This window comes from Rhea americana, unplaced genomic scaffold (assembly GCF_003343005.1).
Source record: "Rhea americana isolate MKP2758 unplaced genomic scaffold, rheAme1 scaffold_68, whole genome shotgun sequence".
Classification (NCBI taxonomy): Eukaryota; Metazoa; Chordata; class Aves; order Rheiformes; family Rheidae; genus Rhea; species Rhea americana.
Window position 1 is genome coordinate 1,927,130 of NW_028186845.1, and position 20,523 is coordinate 1,947,652.

Sequence of the window (20,523 nt, forward strand, 5' to 3'; positions counted from 1 at the left end):
AGACCAGGTGATAATGTGAATATAGATGAAATTGTATTTTAAGTATTACTTTTCTGATTGCAATTTCTGGTCCTTCTGATGAAGCGGTCTGTCTGTTTTGTTTCTGTTATCAACAGAAACACTTTGGAAATTGCTCTGGTGCTCAGGAGTGAGAACAGAAGGAAAACGTTGCTTTACAGTAAGTGTTTTGAAAGAATGTTTACACCCTGAGCATCAAATTAATTTCCCCAAAGAACAGGCTGAGCTGATCAAAAATGATCATTGGTTTTGCACAAATTTGAATACAAATAATTTCATTTCAAAAAGTCTCTTAAATGCAACAGCCCATGATTATTGCCATATTTCCTCAAGCACAACATAATTATTTTCTTAGATGCTGTTTTCTTGCTTTTGTTAACCATGGAATAAGTTATAGCACCCTTTTCTCTGGTATCCAGGTGTACTTGGAGGCAGCTCAGTGCCCAGTTAGTATCAGAGCACAGCCTGAGATGTGACATTCCTGATCTCAGTTCATTCAGGTGCCAAGCYGTGGCAGTATAGCAGCCGTACAAGGGTCTTGTGTTTTGCTACAAAGTGTTTGATTCACAGCTGAAGTCATTGGAGAATCCTCATGGAAAGACAGTTGAAAGCTACAAAATCATCYAGAAATTCTAGCAGATCTTTGCACTTCCTGAGAAAGTCTTTAGCRTTTGGGAGAACTGACTATTACTAGCCACCCCACACTTAATTTTTMATGTGTATATATATACACATGTATATRTATATCTATTTATATGTACCTCATCACACTAGTTAGGGAGAGGTGTTACAGTTCCTGAATACCTTGTAAGATAGGAAAGTTATGATCCTTCTGTTAAACACAGGGGGAACTGAGAGGCTTAGTTAGGAGCTGCGATTGTTCTTCTGGCTTTTCAGGAGTGTGGGCTGAGATAGGAAATCAGCTTCTCATGTCTTCAGTCATGGGGTCAACAATTGTGGTCACATTCCTCAAGCCTGTTCTGATCCTCGTCAGTAAGACAGATAGTGCAAGTCTCATGCATAGCAAAATAGACCAAAATCTGTAGCATTTAGTGTCATTCAAGCAAAAAGTCCTTTGTATAATCCCAGTCCCCTGAAAGGCCTAATAAGTAATATAGGAAACCTTTCAATCCAAGGAGAATTGAGTATATTAAACCCAARAGATGGGATGCCAGTTAGGTGCTTTTGCTCTGTACAGTTGGCATTTAGGTAGCAGGTCAAACAGGAGAGTATCTAATAATTTTAAGACCCACCTGTATGAAAATGTTAAGCACTGAAAAATCATTTAACTTGATTATAGGCAGCTTCCCCAACCTTTTCCACAAAGCCATACATTAGCTGATAGGAGATTTTGTATCTTTTGGAGTTGAACCAGATATCTATGTATGATAAAATGGCAAACCTGTGAAAGAAAGCTTTTGGGATTCTGCAGACACAATGTTTAGCTGCTGTCTGAAAGAGCTATCAGTCTCTGTCAGAGCAACTATGTTGGATTACTGATATCCACTGTAGTGGATGTTTTCTCCACTACAGGCCATCTTTAGTAGAGAAGAGTGATAATATGTCCATCATATGAGGCTACCGTGCTTGTGCTGCAGCAGTGCAAACAAGTGGTCAAATGGCAGATGARCGTTCAAGACTCAGTTCAGTTGGTCATTACCGGTCTGTTCGGCCGGGGAGCACCGTGGGGCGTGCTTGGCCCCCAGGGCACACGGGGAGCTCCACATCCCCCGCAAGCTGTGCTAGGCATGGCATTAATGGGTGGCAGAGGTGCCATGGCCGAGGGGTGGTCAGAGGAGGAAGATGGACCTAAAGGAGACTCTGAAGAATCCCAAACATAGGAAAAGGACAGAGTTTTCAAAAATGCAAAATTCTGTCTATTTGTCACAATGTGATAGTTTGCAAAGTGGTGCTGGCATTTTGCATTTTATGCCTCACCGTTTATCCAAACAATCATTTTAAGGGAATTTATAAGTATTCTCAGCATCCTCTCTGAATAGACAAATGTGAATCTAATTACAAGGAAGTTAAAGTAGAAAAACCGATATTTTCAAAACAAGGATAAAATTCTGATGTGAATGGTTCAAGTATGACACCTAAACTCATGTCTAGACCCTGAATTACAAGAAGCCTAGTAGTTGAAAATGCTCAGCACGTAATTTCCAGCCAGCTCACTTGTATTGAATGTTAATTGAGTAAAGTCACTTAATTAGGTCTGTAACTATGGATTTAGGTGAGTAATGGCACATAAGTTTGAAAATGTTGTACTTTGGCCTTACATGACTTAGCCAGCAGACTTGCAACAAGTGTGTGATGCTGCTACAATTGGGGTACCCCTTGCTGGGAACTTACCCGCTCCCAAAGAGTCACAGGCAATAGGTTATTATTCTTCACTGTTGTTATTTTTTATTATAAAGCTTCCTGCATAGGTGACCACAGAAAACAAGAATAAAGTCACCTTTTTATCAGTTGCTATTCAGTTACTATCAGTTACTATTCATTATCTCAGGATAATCCCAAAGTGCTGTAGACTGTTCCAGATTTTCAGTTAGTCTGAAAGGGAGATGAAGTTCTTGCCCCAGTGAAAGCTGAACCTGTTTGCATGTCCTAACTTCAGCCATGTGAGTAGTCTCAGTAAAGTAGCTGAAAATCAGTAGACTAATTACTGAAATGACCAACCAAATTAGTATCAGGGGAGTCACACGAGTTAGATGAGGTGAAGTGAAAGCAATAGTACTAGGAGAATGGGGTTACTTGGCAGACAGCAGTGTTCAGGATACTGGAGACAGTATCTCTGGTAGATGTTTGTACAGAATAAATAAGCCTCATACTGAATCTGTTCACACAGTTGTGGAAAGGCAGACGTCAAGGTCTGAGCTTGGTCTGAGTTTAATGTGAACAGAATCTCTAAACAGAGAGTTGACAATATTAACAAAAGTAATATTAGATTTGAATRAGAAACTTTGTACAGCTAATTAAAAATCAAAGACACAGTTATAATGGAAGTTATTATCCAKGAGTATTAAATCAGTTGCAAGTCTGAGCCCATGAAAGAATTAATCAGGAATAATTAARTATTTGATATTGTGAGAGCTTATATTTTCCACTAATGTCAAAATCCATTCCTTTAACCAATACAATTTTTCAGGTCTCTATGTAAAATAAAACTGGACAATAGCTGACCAACTGTATGGGAAGAAGTTTCCATTTTGCTTTTAAACTGCAATTACAGTAAAAAGAGTACAGYTTCTATGTAGAGAATCATATTGGCTGAGACCAAAAGTTGTTCTGCTCTGGTTCCCCACGTTCAACAGTGACGGACAGCAGATACCATGGGAAGGGTTGCAAGGGCAACAAAAGGTGCACCCAAACAGCTGACTGCGTAACTCAGAGCATTGCTGAATTTGCGAGTGTAATTTAGTTCTTTCTTCCACAGTTTTTTTTAATTGCTCTTTGAATCTCAGTTGTGCAATTGAGGTCAATCCATCCAAATATTGCTGCTCTCCATGGGCAGCAATAGAAAATAAAAACTCCTTCTCCATAGAGAGGGAGTTGAGTGCTGAGGACTTAAGGGGAGACTCCTGCTGTAGAAAATAACTAGACATAAAAGACGAGGGGAAATTGTGGTTCCAGTATAATCACTGATGAGTGACCACCTCAACCTGGGCAAAGCGCCAGCCAGATCTCACTGAAGCCAGTGCAAGCCATCAAACTAACTCTGGTTCTTGAAAGCAGGCTCTTTTTGAGCATAACTATCATTTTGTCGAGGTAGGTCCAGAGCTTTGTGCTGCTTTTGGCTGCAGGGCCCTGAGCTTGTGATAAGTTTAGAACAAACAGGAAAACCCAAGCAAATGAAAATAAGAGTCAGATTATTTTGGTCTTGTGTGTCTGGAGGCAACTTGAAGAACCAAGCCTTTATTGCTGTAGTTTCAAGAGTTTCTCCTCCCCCCATTTTTTTTTAAATCCAATAAATAAGCATGTCACAAACCAGTACGGAGCCTAGTGCAACCATTTATCAGCTTGGCTCCTGCAGGAGAAAATGTCTAGAGGCAGTCTATCTAGCTGGTAACAAGGTGATGAATGGTCACACCAGGCTCAATGTTGGCATCGGGCAGCAGTTATTTATTGGATCAAGGGCATTATAAACTATCAATAAAAGGCTCTATACCTTCCCCATCTTTTCTGTCTGTAAACTTATCTCTAAATAAGCTAGGGGGGGGAAATGGTTCATGAAGCATTACATCTTTCTTAATTTGCAAAATTTGTAAATAAAAGCACAGGGCCTTGAAGTACTTTCAGTGGCATTTGGTTAATGCTATGGACTGTCATATCCCAGGAAGCCGATGTGGTTGTGATCAGGTTTGGACTCACTAAACATGGTGTGAATTTTGCTGTTGAAGTCACCAGATGCTGTGAGAGTCTTTGGGCCTTGGTCCTCTCTAGATGTCTGACCTTGGAAAATGCCTCTGATATTCTCCCCTAACACTACAAATAACAGTATTTCTTTTCAGTGTGAGTGTTATATCCTAGAAGATTTCAGACTTACAACTTCATAATCGTTATGGAGTGACTAATTCTTGATATAGGCCCTTAATAAAGTGATAGTTTTATTTAATTTAAATTGAGAGGAAACTGTAGAGGGAAAAGTAAGCTGTTACTCTTGCACTGACATCAGGTGAAATATTGGATACAGATCTCTATATACATCTGATTAGGAAAATACATAAAATGTCCTGGGTACAAAATATGTAATTTAATCTCAAGTCCGGATTTATTTCCTTCAGGACATTGGGCTGACATTAACATAAGTTCTCTACCAGTCATTCCAGAAGGATTAGACATTAAACAAATGTTGCAGAATGTACAATACAGTCTTAAAGACATTGAATCTGCGACCTGCATGTTCCTTAGGATATTATTACAAGACTCTTCATGTCTTTTTTCTAATGGCTTTTTGGATTCCCTGCTTTCAGCCTGCCTCAGCTAGCTTTACAAGTGTCCAGCCACTCTTTTTCTCTGTTATTAATATTTTTCTATTATAAAACATTTCTGATCATTCTTTTATCTGTCTAACTGCTTCTTAAGTTTATTGCTTTTCTGTGGTGCTGTTAGGGATTTTATTTCCCAACTGGTATTACTTTTTAACTACTCATGTAAATCTATATCAGTTCAGATTCATGCAGAAAAACAATTTGTCAGAAATCTGCAAAGGCTAAATGATCAAAGCAGAGCTTGCAGGCTCCCAGCTCCCTTTCTTTGCTTCCTTGATCAGACCTAAAAATATTCTATCTTCATTCAAATCCTCGTGCTTCCTTGTACTATGGACTTTAGCTAAGGCCAGGAAAACAAATGTGAGGGTCAGTTCTCAACGTTTCTGCAAGATCAGTGTAGTTACACCCAGCTATATCTGCTAAAGGACCTGGCAGTAGCTGTTGTCACAGGCTAATTGCACAGATTCTCAAACCACAGTGCCACTGCTGTCCAGGCACCTCAATACCTTCATGGGCATGCAGCTTGTAATCAGTTGTTCTTTGGAAACAAAATTTTGTTTTTTATGGAAAATAGTATCCAAATTTCCTTACCAAGATCTATGCCAAGAAATGCAATTTTGGGCTCATGTCAAGGATTATAGCCTAAAATGCTGTCATCCAAGGTGCCCTCCGTGCTGGGACATCCTGCTGGCAGCCAAAGGGCGATGTGGTTCAGGGGAAAGGAGTTCTGATTTGCAATCTCGTGGATTAACATGCACCGGTGTCCTGCTGGGTTCATGCTAATGCCACTGGTCTCTGGGGCTGAGGGCTCTGGCCCCCAGTATTTGCTGGAATTGAGTGCATTGGAGAGAGGGTATCACTCTTCAGCTGTAGAGACAGCAGTGTTATAACCAAGGTAAATGGCATTTATCTACTTCTGTTCCTAGAAATGCAGTGTTTCTGCCCTGCTCAACACCTGGCTCGGCACTGCAAATGCACGTTTACCCACTGTGCTGGGGGTACAACCTCTGCTGCTTCTGTGGGGAGGGACCRGAGACCTTATTCATTTGCTGTCACGGATTTTGTCTAAAGACATGTTGTGACCCAAATTCTGCCCTGGACATCAAAATATCCTCATGAAGGTCACATGTCCCAGAGCAGACTTTGGCCCCATTTACCAGATGGGAGCTGGAAYATTATATTTTTTTTCTGCATGTCCTTTTTGTTTATTTCTGGGTCTCTGTTAAGAGTTTGGGTGAGGAGTTAATTACTGACCCAGCAGAGCCAGTTAGCTGCAGGCTCCCCTGCTGCTCCGCTGTGAGTCTGCTCATGAGCGAATTTTGGTTTGGGGGCAGGTTTCCAAGGCCCTTGTGGTGGCTCCGATTTAGCTCAGGCTGCTTATTGCTTGATGCTTCTAAATCTGAATTTGTTATTAAAACTGCAAGGCAATCTGTAGGAAAACATTGGAATAGGACACTTAGTCACCTCCCCTCTGCGCAGTAACCTGGAGAACGTGTGTTCTCTTGCTCCTTACAAAACACCTCCAWTCCCTTTCAAATTGTGAAAAACTAGTTCAGTCACAGCTCTCTGGCTCTGCCATGGGAGCTTATGTTAATTTGGGGGCAAACATTGGGGCAAATTTCATCCTTGCAAATCTCCTTTGGCCTTGTCACTGCTTCATCTTCCCAGTATGCTTGCACATCATCTAAGTTACCGAGATTTTCCCTGTGCAGCAGGGAAATGGGATGCAGAAATCCAGGGATTGTTCCTAGCTTTGCCAGTGGCTTGGTGTGGAGGCTTGGGCAGGTCTCTTAAACTTATTACATCTCAGTCTTCCTCTCTGGAAAATGCAGAGGGRAATAGCAGTCCTTTGAAGATGATAAAAATTAAGTCAGAGTCAATAAAGGTGTTAGTATTTTTATTATTGTAGATATTGCTAAATGATTCCCTCTCTGAGAAGTACATTCTAGACATGGAAGAAATTGAATCTGTCTATATATATTCTTATAAATACCTTATGCACACTTTGATTTACCTGTTTTACTGACAGGCTTTACTTGACCTCACAGGATTAACCCAAAGTTGTCAGAGATGGGAGGAGAGGGACAAACCTGCCTGTTAGGGACTTGCAGCATCCTGCAGTCGCTATGGCAGAGCTGAATTTTAAAGAGGGCTGTGAAGAAACTAGCTCTGCAGGTGGCATGGGGAGAAGCGTGGATGTGCTGGTGAAAGAGCTATCTGGTAGATGTGAAAGGCTGGGAAAATTGCAGGAGAAAGTAGAGTATCTTAGTATTCCTGTTGCGTCCCAGAGTGCATGGGGGTAGGCACRAGGTGGAGGGGAAATGACAGCCTGGGAATGACAGCAGCGAGCTAAGGATAAAGAGAAGAAAAAAGCAGATTAGACAAGGCCAGTGCTTTGTTTGGGAATTTTTAATGCTTCCCTCCATAAAAGCGAAGCTGTCTCCATCAGTTTGACCCCAGTCATTCTGGCTCTGCTACACATCACACCAAATATTTACTCTGCTAAATTGCATTGCTAGAGTCTCATTGACATCTTTTCTTTGAAGTGATATCCTAGAGCTTTCATTTGTTGCTGGAAATCCCTACATCCTATCGCACATTCGCCGCTCGCAGAGCTCCGGACCCCTGCAGGCACCAAACCCCTCCGTTAAATGGCTTCTCAACCACGGGCCCAAGAATCAGAAGAGCCTGCGCGCTCGCACATCAGTCCCGGAGCCGAGACTGACCCTGGGTGTGAAATTTTGATTGGGCTTAGCTAATTCTGCGTGACATGTCGCTAGCAGGCTCCGCGGCCTCGGCGAGCCGGCGGGACGAGGCCCAGCGGCGAGGCCGGGCCCCGGGGCCGGCTCTGCTCGCTCGCGCGCCGTCTGCCCGGCCGCCGTGCCCTCCCTCCCGCACGGGGGTCCGCGAGCCGGCGCAGCGCGGGCGGAGGAGAAACCCTGCCCAACGTGGCCTGCTTGCTCGCGTTTCAGAGCAAACCGTGCTGATTACCAGCCGAAGCGGCCTGTCGGGAGACCAGCGTCAAGCGCGCGCGCGCCGCTTCGTGGAGCTGCGGGCTGGAGCCCGTGAATTAATTAGCAATTTCTCTGAAGAGCCGCGGCCTGACTTTGATAACCAGACAACGTACGTGACCGCTTCCTCGTGTCACGGTAYCGCTGCGAACCACCAAAACACCGAAGCGGGGCTTGCCGAAAGCACTCTGCCGTGATCCCGGAGTGTTAGCCGTCCGAGCGTTGGAGGGGCTGCGCCGTTTCCAAATGGGCTTTTCAACGACAGCTAGAAGAAAGTGAGCTGCCAAGGGAGGCTTTGGCTCCCCAGCAGCCTGAGCCTGAGGGAGGCCAGGTGAAACTTGGACAGTTTATTTGTTAGCGTTACCAACTCGCCCGTTACGAGTTAGTTCGTTGTTCCCCGAGGGTAGCGTGCCTGCGCGCTACCTGCGCCAGGAATCCTCAGCAGAAAGCACACACTTGCAGTGCTACACTTCTGCACCGCAAAGTGGCAAAATCAAACAATTACTTCAGCGTTTTATTTAGGAGACCTGTCCATCCGTAAAATTTATGCTGGGAAAGCCTTTGTYCTAAATTGTCCAAGGTAACAGCAGCTCCAAGCTATTAGATAAAGCTGTCCATAAATATTAGGACATAATTATGCCTGGAATGACTTTCTCCCTTGAAAGACCTCTTGTTCCTGCTACCGCATGGGTGAGCAGGAGGAGTGGAGCCTGGGTAGCAATGGGGCAGCAGAAAGTAAACATAACTGGAAAAAAAGAGCAGGATGAAGGGGTATTCTTCGCTTTTCAGATTCCTTTATTTGATTCTGATGCCACATTTGATACTGGACTAAAGGACTGAGAGAACTTGATCTGGGCAGAGCAAAGTCCCCTTCCACCAGCTGCAGTTTGGATTTGGGCACTAGATRGGTTGGGAGATCCCCACTGCCCTCTTCTTCCTCCTTGCCCTTCACCAGCCCAGGTGTGGTCCTCTGTCCTGGCCCTTTTCTACCTGCTGTTCAGAAATCATCTGATTCACCACCAGATGGTCACCAAAAGCATGACCACAGAAACAGCCAGAAGAGTTSTCTTAAACAACTGTGGGTTTAGTGTAAACATTCATCATACTTTTAAATGGTAAAATCACGTGTGCTTTGGATTTTGTCCCAGCAGCAGCAGGGTTGCAGATAAGAGTTAGCACCAGAAACTGAGGCTGCCTGTCCTCTTGCTGCTGTTCTTTCCTCGTATTTGTAGTGTGTTCTTGCCATGTGTCACCTCCAGGAAAACCATTACTGTATTTTAGCTAGCTCAGCAGCTACACCTCAGAACTGAACTGCAGACAGGACTCTGCACAAATGCAGAAAAAAAAAATACAGAGAAGGTCTCTCTTTTGAAGAGATTCTAGTCTACATACCTGAGGCAGGCAAAGGTAGGGAAAAGGGACATGCAAAGGCATTTTTTTTCTCCCTGGGAGTGAAGGGATTTAATTTCTGGCTTTTTCATCATTTTAAAATAAAGGATTGCATTCTGCAATAACGGGCAGTTTCTGCAAGCCATGATTGCCTAGTTGTAGTAACGTATGAACAAGAAACATATGAATTTGCCAGCCCGATCCACAGCTCTGCCTCGCCAAGGCAGACAGGGTAGCACCTGGGTTTTGCTTCTGGCGAAGATGCATTTCACTGCGTCYGGAGGTGTGTGCTGAGCGTGGCAGGCCGCGTAATGAGACAGCTCTCACTGCTGGTCATCGTAACGATGATGGCGCTTCTCCCGAGTAACACCTAGCTGTGCTGTCTTACTGCTTCTCTCCTTATTTACTACATGCAGCACTGTCTCATCTAGTTCATTTTTCTTTCTTTCAGGTCAAACATAATTTAGTGGTGATAGATTATATCCATATAGAGATTAAAGTTGTTTTGTAAGAATAAAAAGTATCTAAAAGGCTTTGCAAAAGTTGGCTGTCAGATTAAATAGAATTGCCTGTGTTTCCTGAGTGCCTCAAACGTGACATGAGGAGGGGCAGAKAGTCTGCATGATCATCCCGTGTCGCTTTTCCCTGTGGCACAGTCTGGCCATAGCTTGTTCTCTATTTTTGGCAGGAAAAAGCTGTGCTTCGTACGTGCGCGTGCCTTTGTTTCACTGCTCATCCGCACCAAATCTGCTCACTCCTTCTGCAACCAAACTTGCCCTATTTCCCTCATAACCGAGTCGCGGTGCAGTGGTGCTCTTGACTTCAGGGAATGTCATATTTTGAAGGCTTCAGAATTGAACAGTTTGAAGAGCAAATATATAGGTACAGCTGAGAGTTTAGCTCTTCATTTTTTTCTTCCAAAGAAAACATTTCTACCTGCTAGTTCATCAAAGAGCTGAACATCACAGTTTATTTTTATTTTTATAGGATTGTAACAAACTCTGGAAGTACTTATGTTTCAGATATGACACAAGCCGAAGTTGYGATGTGGAATAAAGCCTATAATAGCTTTGAAAACAGTTCCTGGCCTTTGTGTTTTGTGTGAGTTGTGCTCTTGATTGCATCCCACCACTGAACTGCACCCTCTGAGCCAAATTCACTCTGAGGTGAGTAAACATTGGTATGTTGGCTTCAGAAAAGATGCACCTGCTGGAAAGACTAATAAATTGGCCCTACATTTTTATTGAGCCACTGTCATATCCTGGCCAGGCTGCAGACTAATTTTTGGCGCTCTGTCGAATTTTCATGGTGACTCTTAGAAATATGCTGGCTGGGTTTCCTGTATAACCATTCCAGTCCATCAATATTTCACTGAACTTCAAAGGGAAATATTTAKCTTCCTGGATTTCTGAGTTTAAGTCTTGCAGTTTCTTTCTAATTCCTTAATGGGTGGGCTCTGTGAGATGTCTCCTGGGCTGAAATACCCCAGCTGGAGTTAACTCCCAGAAACAGGAAATTCTAAAAATTATATCCTATTTAGCCTGTGGTATAAGTTGTTTGGCAAGTTATAGAAATGGTGGTGATAGATCCTCAGAAAAAGATGATTAGCTAGAAAGACTAGCAGAGAGATGACTGAATGTCATGATTAACTATTAGCATCGTTTGCAGAATCTCAATATGAGACTCTTGTGATTTGGATGTAAGTCGCTGATTCCCGGTAAGGATTACCTCAGTGTTTAATGAACTGTCTTTTCAAATTACTACAGATACATGCTACTCTAAAGATTGGAATATAATTTAATTAATCAGTAGCTTATATTGTGTGTGGTTCATATTAATTTAGCACTAATACTGGATCCATATATGTATTATTAATAGGAATATATTAGTTTAACCTAATTATTTTTCTTCAGATATTTAGCTGAGATGGTGATTTGAAAGAATATTTGTAATTTATGAGACTGGTAAGGGACTGTGCTATAAAACAAGGAGTATTAGGGATGGGAATTATTTTCTGGGTTGGGTATGCAGTTGTGCAGGGATGCTGGGTGTTCTGTGGGCACATGTGAATGGCTCTTCAAATCCTCCCTTACTCCGATGCTCACTCTTGGGCAGCTTGAGAAAGAAGAGGTCTCTTGGGAATAAGATGTATCAATAACAGATCTGTTTCATAGGTCGTGTTTTACAATGCCCACAGCCTTCTCTGTCCTTTGCAGGAGCCTGTTAAGTCTATTCCCGAAATCAGGTTGAGACCTGACCCCCAAACTGTCCCGTGAAATTTGAAATAGGATGATGCCACGCTCTCAGGGCGGTGGTACCCAGTGGTTATTACTGTGCGACATATGTAAGTGAGGAAAATAATTCAGCTAACCAAATAAGGGATTTTGTTTGGCTTGGAAAGAACTGCCAACAATTTGACCGATGTTTGTTTACTCAAGCTGCAGTTTCCCTGTATTCATAGCCACTGCGAGCACAGCGGGGCAGGAGCTGCCCCGTGTCCCAGCCCGGCTGGCGTTCCCACACCTTCTTGCATCGGGACACAGCCTGGCGGAGCAGCACGGTGAGGTGGAATAGGGCATGGATATGGTTGAAAAACAACCCCAAATCAACAAAAAAAGWGATTTTCAGCCACATGCGTTTCTTAATCTTGCTCACTTCCGGAGCACTTACTCAGCCCTAGCAGAGGCAGCGTGAGAACGTGGCTGGTGCAGAGACGCCCCCGCTTTGCCTGGCGATCTGAATTTTTCATGGCATCTGAAAAAGAGAGAATGAAAAATCTGCTCAGACATTGATTCTGCCACCCATTTCTTTTTTACCAATGGTTTTGCAATCACATTTTGCTATTTAAAAAAAAAAAATCATTTTTTCTCTCTCCAGCAGCTGTGTGKAAGACTGCAAGTCAGCAGGTAGAGGCATCCAGAGAAACACACATTCAGCTTTCACATTATGCTTCCTTTTAATCCTATGTCTGATATTAAGCACATCTGATTGTGGAGCTATATTGCCTATACCCAGGGAAACAGTGGAATGGATTATATAGCAAATTCTTAAACAAGCTTAATTTGCTCTTATTGCCCCCCCCCTTCCATCTCCCATTCCCAGTAACTTCAGATTTTGCCCTTCACCATGAAAAGTGCACATATTAAACCAAATAGTGATTTTTGAAATTCATGGTGATCTTTGCACATATTGCATTCTGGGTTAATCACCCTCTTTTCTACTTACAGTACTGTCAACTCTCCTATTTAAACTACAGGCCTCACAGAGTGTTTTGTGTTCTTCTGGACCCCAGTTCCTTTATTCCTTTGAACACAGGAGAATTTCAGCTAATTCTTCTTCTTTTTTTTCTTTTTTCTTTTTTTTTTTTTTTAAGTGCATCATAGAGGCTCAGAAACCATAGTGCAAGTAAAGAAATCAACCTTCTATTTTATTTAATTCAAGCTTTTAGGCTGCATATTTTGATATTTTAAGACTGGAAAGGGGCTGTTTGCAACCTTGGAGCTGACAGTAACACGTTACAACGAGGAAATTTGCTTTGGAGTGTTTCAGCTCCTCTGCACCACCATGTATCTAGCGCAACCAGCTGCTTATAAAACTTGTACTTCAGTGCCATAATCTTATCATTAAAGGTGGATTTAAGTTTTAAGAACCAAGGAACCAACCTCTGTACTTGTGACTAGAAGCTGGAGATGAGGCTGCRGTTTTGGTGCAAGCTCAGCTTTCCTCGGGCAGCTGGTGCTAATCCCACGTGATGGAGAGCGAGACGCTGGAGCTCACGGCGGCTCCTTTGCAGAGCTGCAGCCCTTTGCTTTGCTCTTCAGCTGCTGCTCTCCCACTTCTCAAATTCTTCCCATGCTGTTTTCGTTTCCTCTCCTTTCAGTGATAACGTGAGGAAAAAAGCTGAATTTGAYCACATTCGTGAGGATATCAAGCATTTATGCTTTATTGGTTTAGAAGCTTACTAAGTTTAAACAGAAGCATTAACATGGCCTTAGGCTCTCTTGACAGTTATAAACTCTTCCTTGGGGGGATTTCTGTAATGCTTTCTAATCAGCTTAAGGAGTTAATTAAACAGCTGTCACTTAGCTTCTTAATTCTGAGACTCGGTGCTAAATAAGATTTGAAATTCGTTATGCCTGACTGGAGCATGGTTTGTGCGATACGCAGAAGATGGCTGTGAGCTGACGAGGAGGGAAAGCTGGGCCTGGTTTGAGCAAATAGCACCGAGCTCCGAGGTGTTACCCAGCATCAATGCTCCAGAGGCTGATGAATAGAAAACCAAYGAGGAAAATGAAGAATATTAGTAAGTGCCATGTAGGGCAGGTTGTCAGGCAACTCTCTGCTCTCATTTGGTAGTATGCCTGTGCTAAAGGAGATTTTCAGTGCTTATTTGCTTTGCTATTGCAGTCTGTAGATGTTAAACTTGGAGGCTGAGGYACCTACTGAAAACAAAAAGGAACATGCTTGTTTTAGAAGTTGAGTATTTAGGCTGAAAAAAAAAATCAGCTGGTGTAATGGGCTCTGCTGTGCTCGTGGAGCCGGTGCTGTGATGCTGTGGGAGCTGCTTCGTRCTCTGCTCCCTGCGTGTTGTAGCCAGACAAGTGCCGTGGCAGGTCGTGGAACGTCAGCGTATTTACCTGTGTACGTCGTGTCCATTAACTGCTGTTGGGGAATAAGAAATGAATCTACATGATTATTTTAGAAACCTAATTATAACCTAATTATATCATTTGAGCATGAGGATTGAGGAAGGCTCATCACAATTAATGTCTATAAATATGGAGCAACTCYGCTGATACCAGGCTTTAAAGCCTACATTTTTAAGACAGCCCTCTCAGTGTTTTTCTGCTTCTCCTCTGTGCTGAAGTCCATGAGCTGCAGATCCACTCAGGTTACTTTGGGGAAACGTATCTGCAGGTCTTTTGTGCCTTGGTCACTGCTGCTCGAGTGTTAGGCGATTTGTGAGGCTAGCAGGGATTTGGCATGAAAATAGCATCTTGAATCTCACTGAAGTGTTTCTGGGGAAGAATGCTGACGGTTGTTATTAAACTTTTCTTTGTATTTAATATTAAATAAAGTGTCCTTGTTACAAATCTGGTGCAAAGCCCTCAAAGCTAAGCATGAGTTAGTCTTATATTTATTTATTTTAAAAGTCATTATTAAGACAAACATTTGGAAATGCTGTGGTACAGGGAAAGAATCAAGGGGGAAAAAGAAGTCCTTAAGATTTATAAAGATATTGTTAAAGTCTTTTCTTTCACCCTAGGAATTATAAGGCAAAAGAAATCCAAAGGGAAATTAAATTGCAGGGATGCTACCAATTAAAATTGAAAAAGTAATAGGTGTTCACTTCTGCATTTCAACTTAAATAGATGTTTACTGCATGTATCTTCTGAATAAGTTTCTGCTAGAGGGCTTAATATGTTCAGTTATTTAATATGAATTTCTTTAGTAGGCGAAGAACACTCACCCCAGAATGTTCTTTAAAAGTATTACCATTTTTTTTAAACATGGTAACGATTTCAGAATAAAGATTACCTAGTCTGCCATTTCTGTTACACGGAGAGAAACGTCTTTGTCAGATGGCTATTATTATTATTTTGTTTGGTGTATGTGAATTATAGAGTTATCCTATGTAATAGTTAAAGATCAGCATCTTTTTTTTATGGCTGCTCTGGGAATCAACTTTTGGTACTCAGAATACTTAGCTATAGCTTTGCAGAATCTGTAAGGATTCCCATGCTGCAATACCCTTACGCCAAGTCTGCTATAATCTATGTTAGTTATGGACAAAATCTATTATTTCTTCGGGAGATTCCTGTATTGCTTAAGCAGCAAAAAGTAACACTTTTAACTTAGTAACTCTTTAGAGTTACAGCTTTTATGTGCCGAGTCTCTGAACTATAAATCTATAACTAAATGAGTATTTATAACTAAATAAATATCATGTCTGTTTCCTCAGAATGAAATAATTCTTATACGCTTTCACCATGGGAACATTGAGCCCTCTCTAGCTGTTAAACACATGACTGAAGAAGTGTTTTACTCTGTTCCTGCTGCTTAAATTGGTGTAAATGATTAGTATGCCTCTCCCCTCAAAGGAGAGATGCAGATTGTGTAAAGGAAATCATCCCTAATCAAAAAATCAAACCTAAAGAAATCATCCTCCAAGTGCATACAGATGGAGAGCCTGAAAACCCTGCAGAAGGAGCTCGGACCATCGCCCGTTTGCTTTGCACTCCCATTGCTTTAGAGAAGTATTGGCTGGATTTGCTTTCCTGAGACTGGACGAGCGTTGTGGTGGTTACTGATAGAAAATCAAGGCACCTGACCAGACATTTGCATGAACTCTAGACATCACTTCCCCCCACCCCCGCTTTGATTTCTTTTGGAGAGAGGGGGATAAAGGTTGTTTAGGAGGTTTTTAGAACTGCCTAAGAATTTGCAATACCATCACATGCTGTGCATTGTACTCGCATGAACTATGTTCTGTTCTGGAAACACACTGGTTTTGAACATAGATCTAGAGTATAGATACAGACAAAAGCTACAAAGCCTTTCAAATTTGGACTTTTATTTTGGATAAAGACGAAATATGATTTTGCTTCCTATTTTAAAACTAGGTATGAATATACTTATCTCTTTCTATTTAAGTAATCCTATTAAAGACATGTAAGTTATTCACATGATTGGGTTACGTACAGATCCGTAGCTGTTGGGCTGTAGCTGCAGGCAGGAGGCTTGGGGGCAGGACCTATGCTACCTAGCTCTGCAGTCACCTGAGACTTAGGATATGCAGAATTTGCTGTGTATTGGATGCTCTGTGCACCTGCTTTTGCAAGGTGACAGTGAACAGCTGATGTACTAGTTAAGCTGGTTTTGCATCCATTTCCAGAAAATGGCAGGTTTCGGGTACAGCAGGATGCAGTCTGTATGCAGAATATCCAAATCCAAGACTTGTAAAAATTCAGAGACTCAAAAGAAATTTGCGAAGCTTTTGAGAATCGTTCTCTGTTGCTAGCTCTTACCAGGGGAAATTACTCTTGGCTTTGGTAAGCAGTCCTCACTAATCGCACTGTTTCAAAGGCTTTGTTATTAAACCTCCTTTTGCTTTATGGAGTAATTGCAAGGGTCATATTATAACGTACCAACTGGAGGAAGCAGGCCATTSCTGCTTGGGGGAGCAGGTCTTTCTTTCCAGCTTGGCACCGGGAGCAAGAAGCYGGGCGTGTGTTCTGGCCTTGAATAGCCCCAATGAAATGAGATACATGCCCAAGTGTTTGCAAGATCAGGACCTAATGCCTGGATTCTGTAATTATCATGGATGTTTAATAGCACTTGTTCTGTCATGCTGCCCTCATTGGCAGCTCGCTGGAGCCTGCAGGAGAGCAGCAAAAGTATCTGAATAACCTGCGTGCAGTAAATCTGTGGCAAAGCTCAGATAGGAAATAAATAACAGAATCTGGAGACTTAATTGTGAATCTTTCTGAGATCCCACTTGCCAGAATAATATATTTTCTTCTGAGAACAAATGTGTGCTCAAGACAGATGGACCTTACAGTATAGGCAGATAATTCTCACCTTGATAGGAATTATAATTTCAGCTCTTCCTATGAAGAGCTTTTGTGCTGAGAGAGGGAGGGGATTTTCTTCTTAAGTTCTCTTTTTGTGAAATCATATTTCACCTTTCCATAAAGATCATGATGGTGATGGGAGAACTTTAGCAAAGCAGCTATCAAAGGAATAGGGGGGTTTCTTTCTTCACTTCTTTCTTTAAATGTTAAATATGAATAAAGTGTCTCCGCTCCTTTAAGTAATAGGAAACAGACTTTTTGATCCATATTCTTTAGATGAAAGAAATCTCAGCGTCTCCCCTTTAGCCCAAGAGGCAGTAGGGGGAGTCATCATCTTCTSGTGACTTGGTTTCAATCTCTTACTTTGTTGTCTTCCACAAGTGAAATCAGGTCAGTCTCAGAGCTCATAGTGTGAGCCGTTTAGATAATGAGAAGTTAGCACTTGGGGGGCTTGAGAAGCCTTTATTTCACAAGAGCCAGCTGAAATCAAGAGCCTCTTGTTCTATGGGATAGTCTGTGATTTGCAGGCATGCTTCTGAAAAGCTCAAAAACCTTTTCAGGAGTGATCAGTGTCTCGTAATTAGGAGTGGAAGAATGCAGGCACCAAATCATGCTCTCTCGGAGTCTTGGCATGAACCGGTGATGTGCGAGGCTGATGTGACACCCAGGTAGCTGAGAGCACTGGCTAGGCTTGTGTTCTTTATATAATCACATCTCACTCTTTTAAATGTAGAAGTGATAAATCAAACAGCTGGAATGCATTTTGCAATAACCGTCACTCTAATGAYGTAGCAGTAACACACGCTGCTGCACAGCTCATTTTGTTTAAGGAGACRAGCCTTTTTCAGCAATGTCCTTTCTGTGGGATGGTGGTTCTGYGTGAGCCTCATTCATGGGTGAAGAAATAGTCCCAGATGAGTGACTTGCCCACCATGAACAAGAGCCAGGAAACGTCCTAGAAAACCTGTCTCCCATGGGTTGTGTAATCACTTAGGTGGGACCAGAGTGGTGTCGCTCTCAGTAGCTTTCTCAGGAGGCAGAGCAGTGGAAACCAAGCTGTATTGGGATGGAGATACAGTGCCACTAGCCCATTTTACAGGTGGAGGATGAGGAAACTAGCTGAATGCACCAACATTTTGTCCTGAGGACCAGCCTAAAGCCTACTTCCRTATACATGGTCAGCCTGAACTTTCAACTGACCGGGCAGTCAGAGGGCATGCTCGAGAGCACAGCCTGCATGCCAGATGGCTGAAGGTACTGCAAAGTGGTTTTCATRGCAGCTAGTATCCCTGTGCAGACTGTCAACAGGCTGGAAAGTTAGAAGGTGTGCAGAAGGCACCTTCGCTGTGGGAACTTGTAGAAGTGCTGAACTTCTGAATTTCCTCAATTCAGACTTGTGTCCTAACCATTATACAGTACTTCTGTRCTCTAAATGTGGACAGTGTTAATCCAGTGGTGTCATAGAGCTTCAATAACTATGGTAAATTTTCAGAAGGAAGCTTTTGTGGGTAAAAAACCCAAGATCTAAAATCTTATTTTCGTGYGATCATTAGTGAGCTCGGAATGGAGACTTCACTTTTGCTAAATGCAAGGTACATCTTCWTAATGAGATGTAAGGTGGTTCCTTGGGGATTAGTTTGCTCTGGCACTTGATTAGTATTTATGAAATAGTGGTTAGGGCATGACTAATGCTTTAACAGCACTGATCTCGACTGGAGTTTGGTTCCAAATTTATCAAATTTATCTGTTCTGCCTAGTGTACTAGGGGTTCTTGGAATAGCCATTACAAATTAATGTAAAGTTGAATCTAGGCAATATTAAACAAGTAARAGCAAAATATATTAACCAGAGGGCTTTTTTTGTCTCTTAGGAAGCAGAGATCCTGAATACGGCTATTCTCACTGGGAAAACTGTGGCTGTCCCTGTCAAAGTGGTCTCTGTGGAAGATGATGGGACTGTGACTGATCTTTTGGAGTCTGTGGAGTGCAAATCGTCAGATGAAGATGTCATTAAGGTAGGATCATATTGCTTCATTACCAAAAGGCAGTGGCCCTGCAAAATGTTGGCRTTCTCTAACATGACAAGTTCTTTCTCCTTTGATGGCTAGTTTAATCCCTTCCTAATTGTTCTGCTGCTGAAAGACAAAGGTTTATTATCATTGTTTTGTGTAGATTAGTTCGGTGGAGCAATAAAACAAAAAAAATCCCACCTCTTCCATCTTGCATCTCATACATTTGGAACTGTCTGTCARTTCTCACCTTTGAAATACTTTGAGTTCACCATTGCCTTTGTGCTTTCCAGCTAGAAAGGGTRTGGGGGGTTAGGAGGATTGTCAGCTGATGTCCTTGAGAAGGAGATAATCCACTGACTGTTGATTTGCTGCATTGGAACGGGAGCCATGTAACTCAGCGTTCAGGTCTGTTCCTGCTACTGACCCAGTAGAGTATGGCAAACAACACTAGCTTCAAATTTGGAATTTTCTTTGGCCACAGCTACTACTAAAGGGTCTCACAGGAAACATGTTGCCCACCAATCACAGCCTGGGAACTACTGGATAAGACATATGTCCAGTGGAAGACTTACTCTGTAGAACTGCTGGATAGCGTAAACTTCTTCAGAAGATAAATAACAGGCAATAATACGCTGCTACTTTGACCCACAGCGTGTACTTCCCTGGCCAGCGCTGAGGAGAGTGTTTGCAGGAGTGGCTTCCAACCACCATTTTATTGTTGAATCTTAGGGACAGGCCAGACTCTCAAAAACACTTGTTTTTTCTTGAAGGCCATGTTAACTTATATCAGTATTACCACTAAAAGCTTGTTAGTCCTGCGTATTTCTGCTGAGTTTRGTTAATGGTTAGCACGTGTTAATGGTAGTGGAAGACATGGACAGCAGTGGCAGTCATGGGAGATACAATACGAGGTATTCCAGCATGATGAGAAAAATGTTGGCTTGTCTACAGCAACTTTTATGTTTTCACAAACTTAAAAGTGGCTGTCACTTTAGAAAAGGAAATGAGAGACATGACTACAAATAAAAGTTAAAATTGATTTTTTTTTTTTTAATATAACCAGAATGTCACAAAATGATTATAAACACTACAGGCCACCCCTTCAGCTGCTGGAAATCACGGTTATCCCATTAACTTTTGTGAACTGCACCATATTGAGGACTTGGCCTTTGCAAAATTTTCGTTAGCCTAAAGCTGACTGGAATGCTAAGCTTTCTCCCTGCTATGYTAGTTCAATTTAATCTGGATTCAAACAGCTGAGGGTAGCGTTTAGCTCCAAAGCAACCCTCCCTGGGCCCCATTAGCTGAAATAGGTCCTTCCTAGTGGACATTTTATCTCCTTCAGAAGCACTGAGCTGAATTTGGTTCTTGTGCCAGTGTTGCGAGCTAGCACCCAGAGGGCTTGCTTAGTACTCTGTGACATATTCTTGGAAGACAAATGCAGGTACATGGTTGCTACCATCAGATGGTAAAACTGTTGAGAGTTTGAGGCTTACTTACAAGTTCAGTAAGTTTATGACCGAGAGGGA

The 20,523-nt window shown here is 42.3% G+C and overlaps 1 protein-coding gene across 2 annotated transcripts in view; it reads left to right on the top strand.

Moving 5' to 3' along the window:
- Window positions 1-20,523, top strand: part of TMEM132D (transmembrane protein 132D) — a 264,129-nt gene that overhangs the window by 202,085 nt on the left and 41,521 nt on the right. For both annotated transcript variants that reach the window (XM_085321068.1, XM_085321069.1), the window contains exon 5: window positions 18,854-18,997. In XM_085321068.1, coding sequence (XP_085177194.1) covers window positions 18,854-18,997 — 144 coding nt within the window. The remainder of the gene's footprint in view (window positions 1-18,853; window positions 18,998-20,523) is intronic.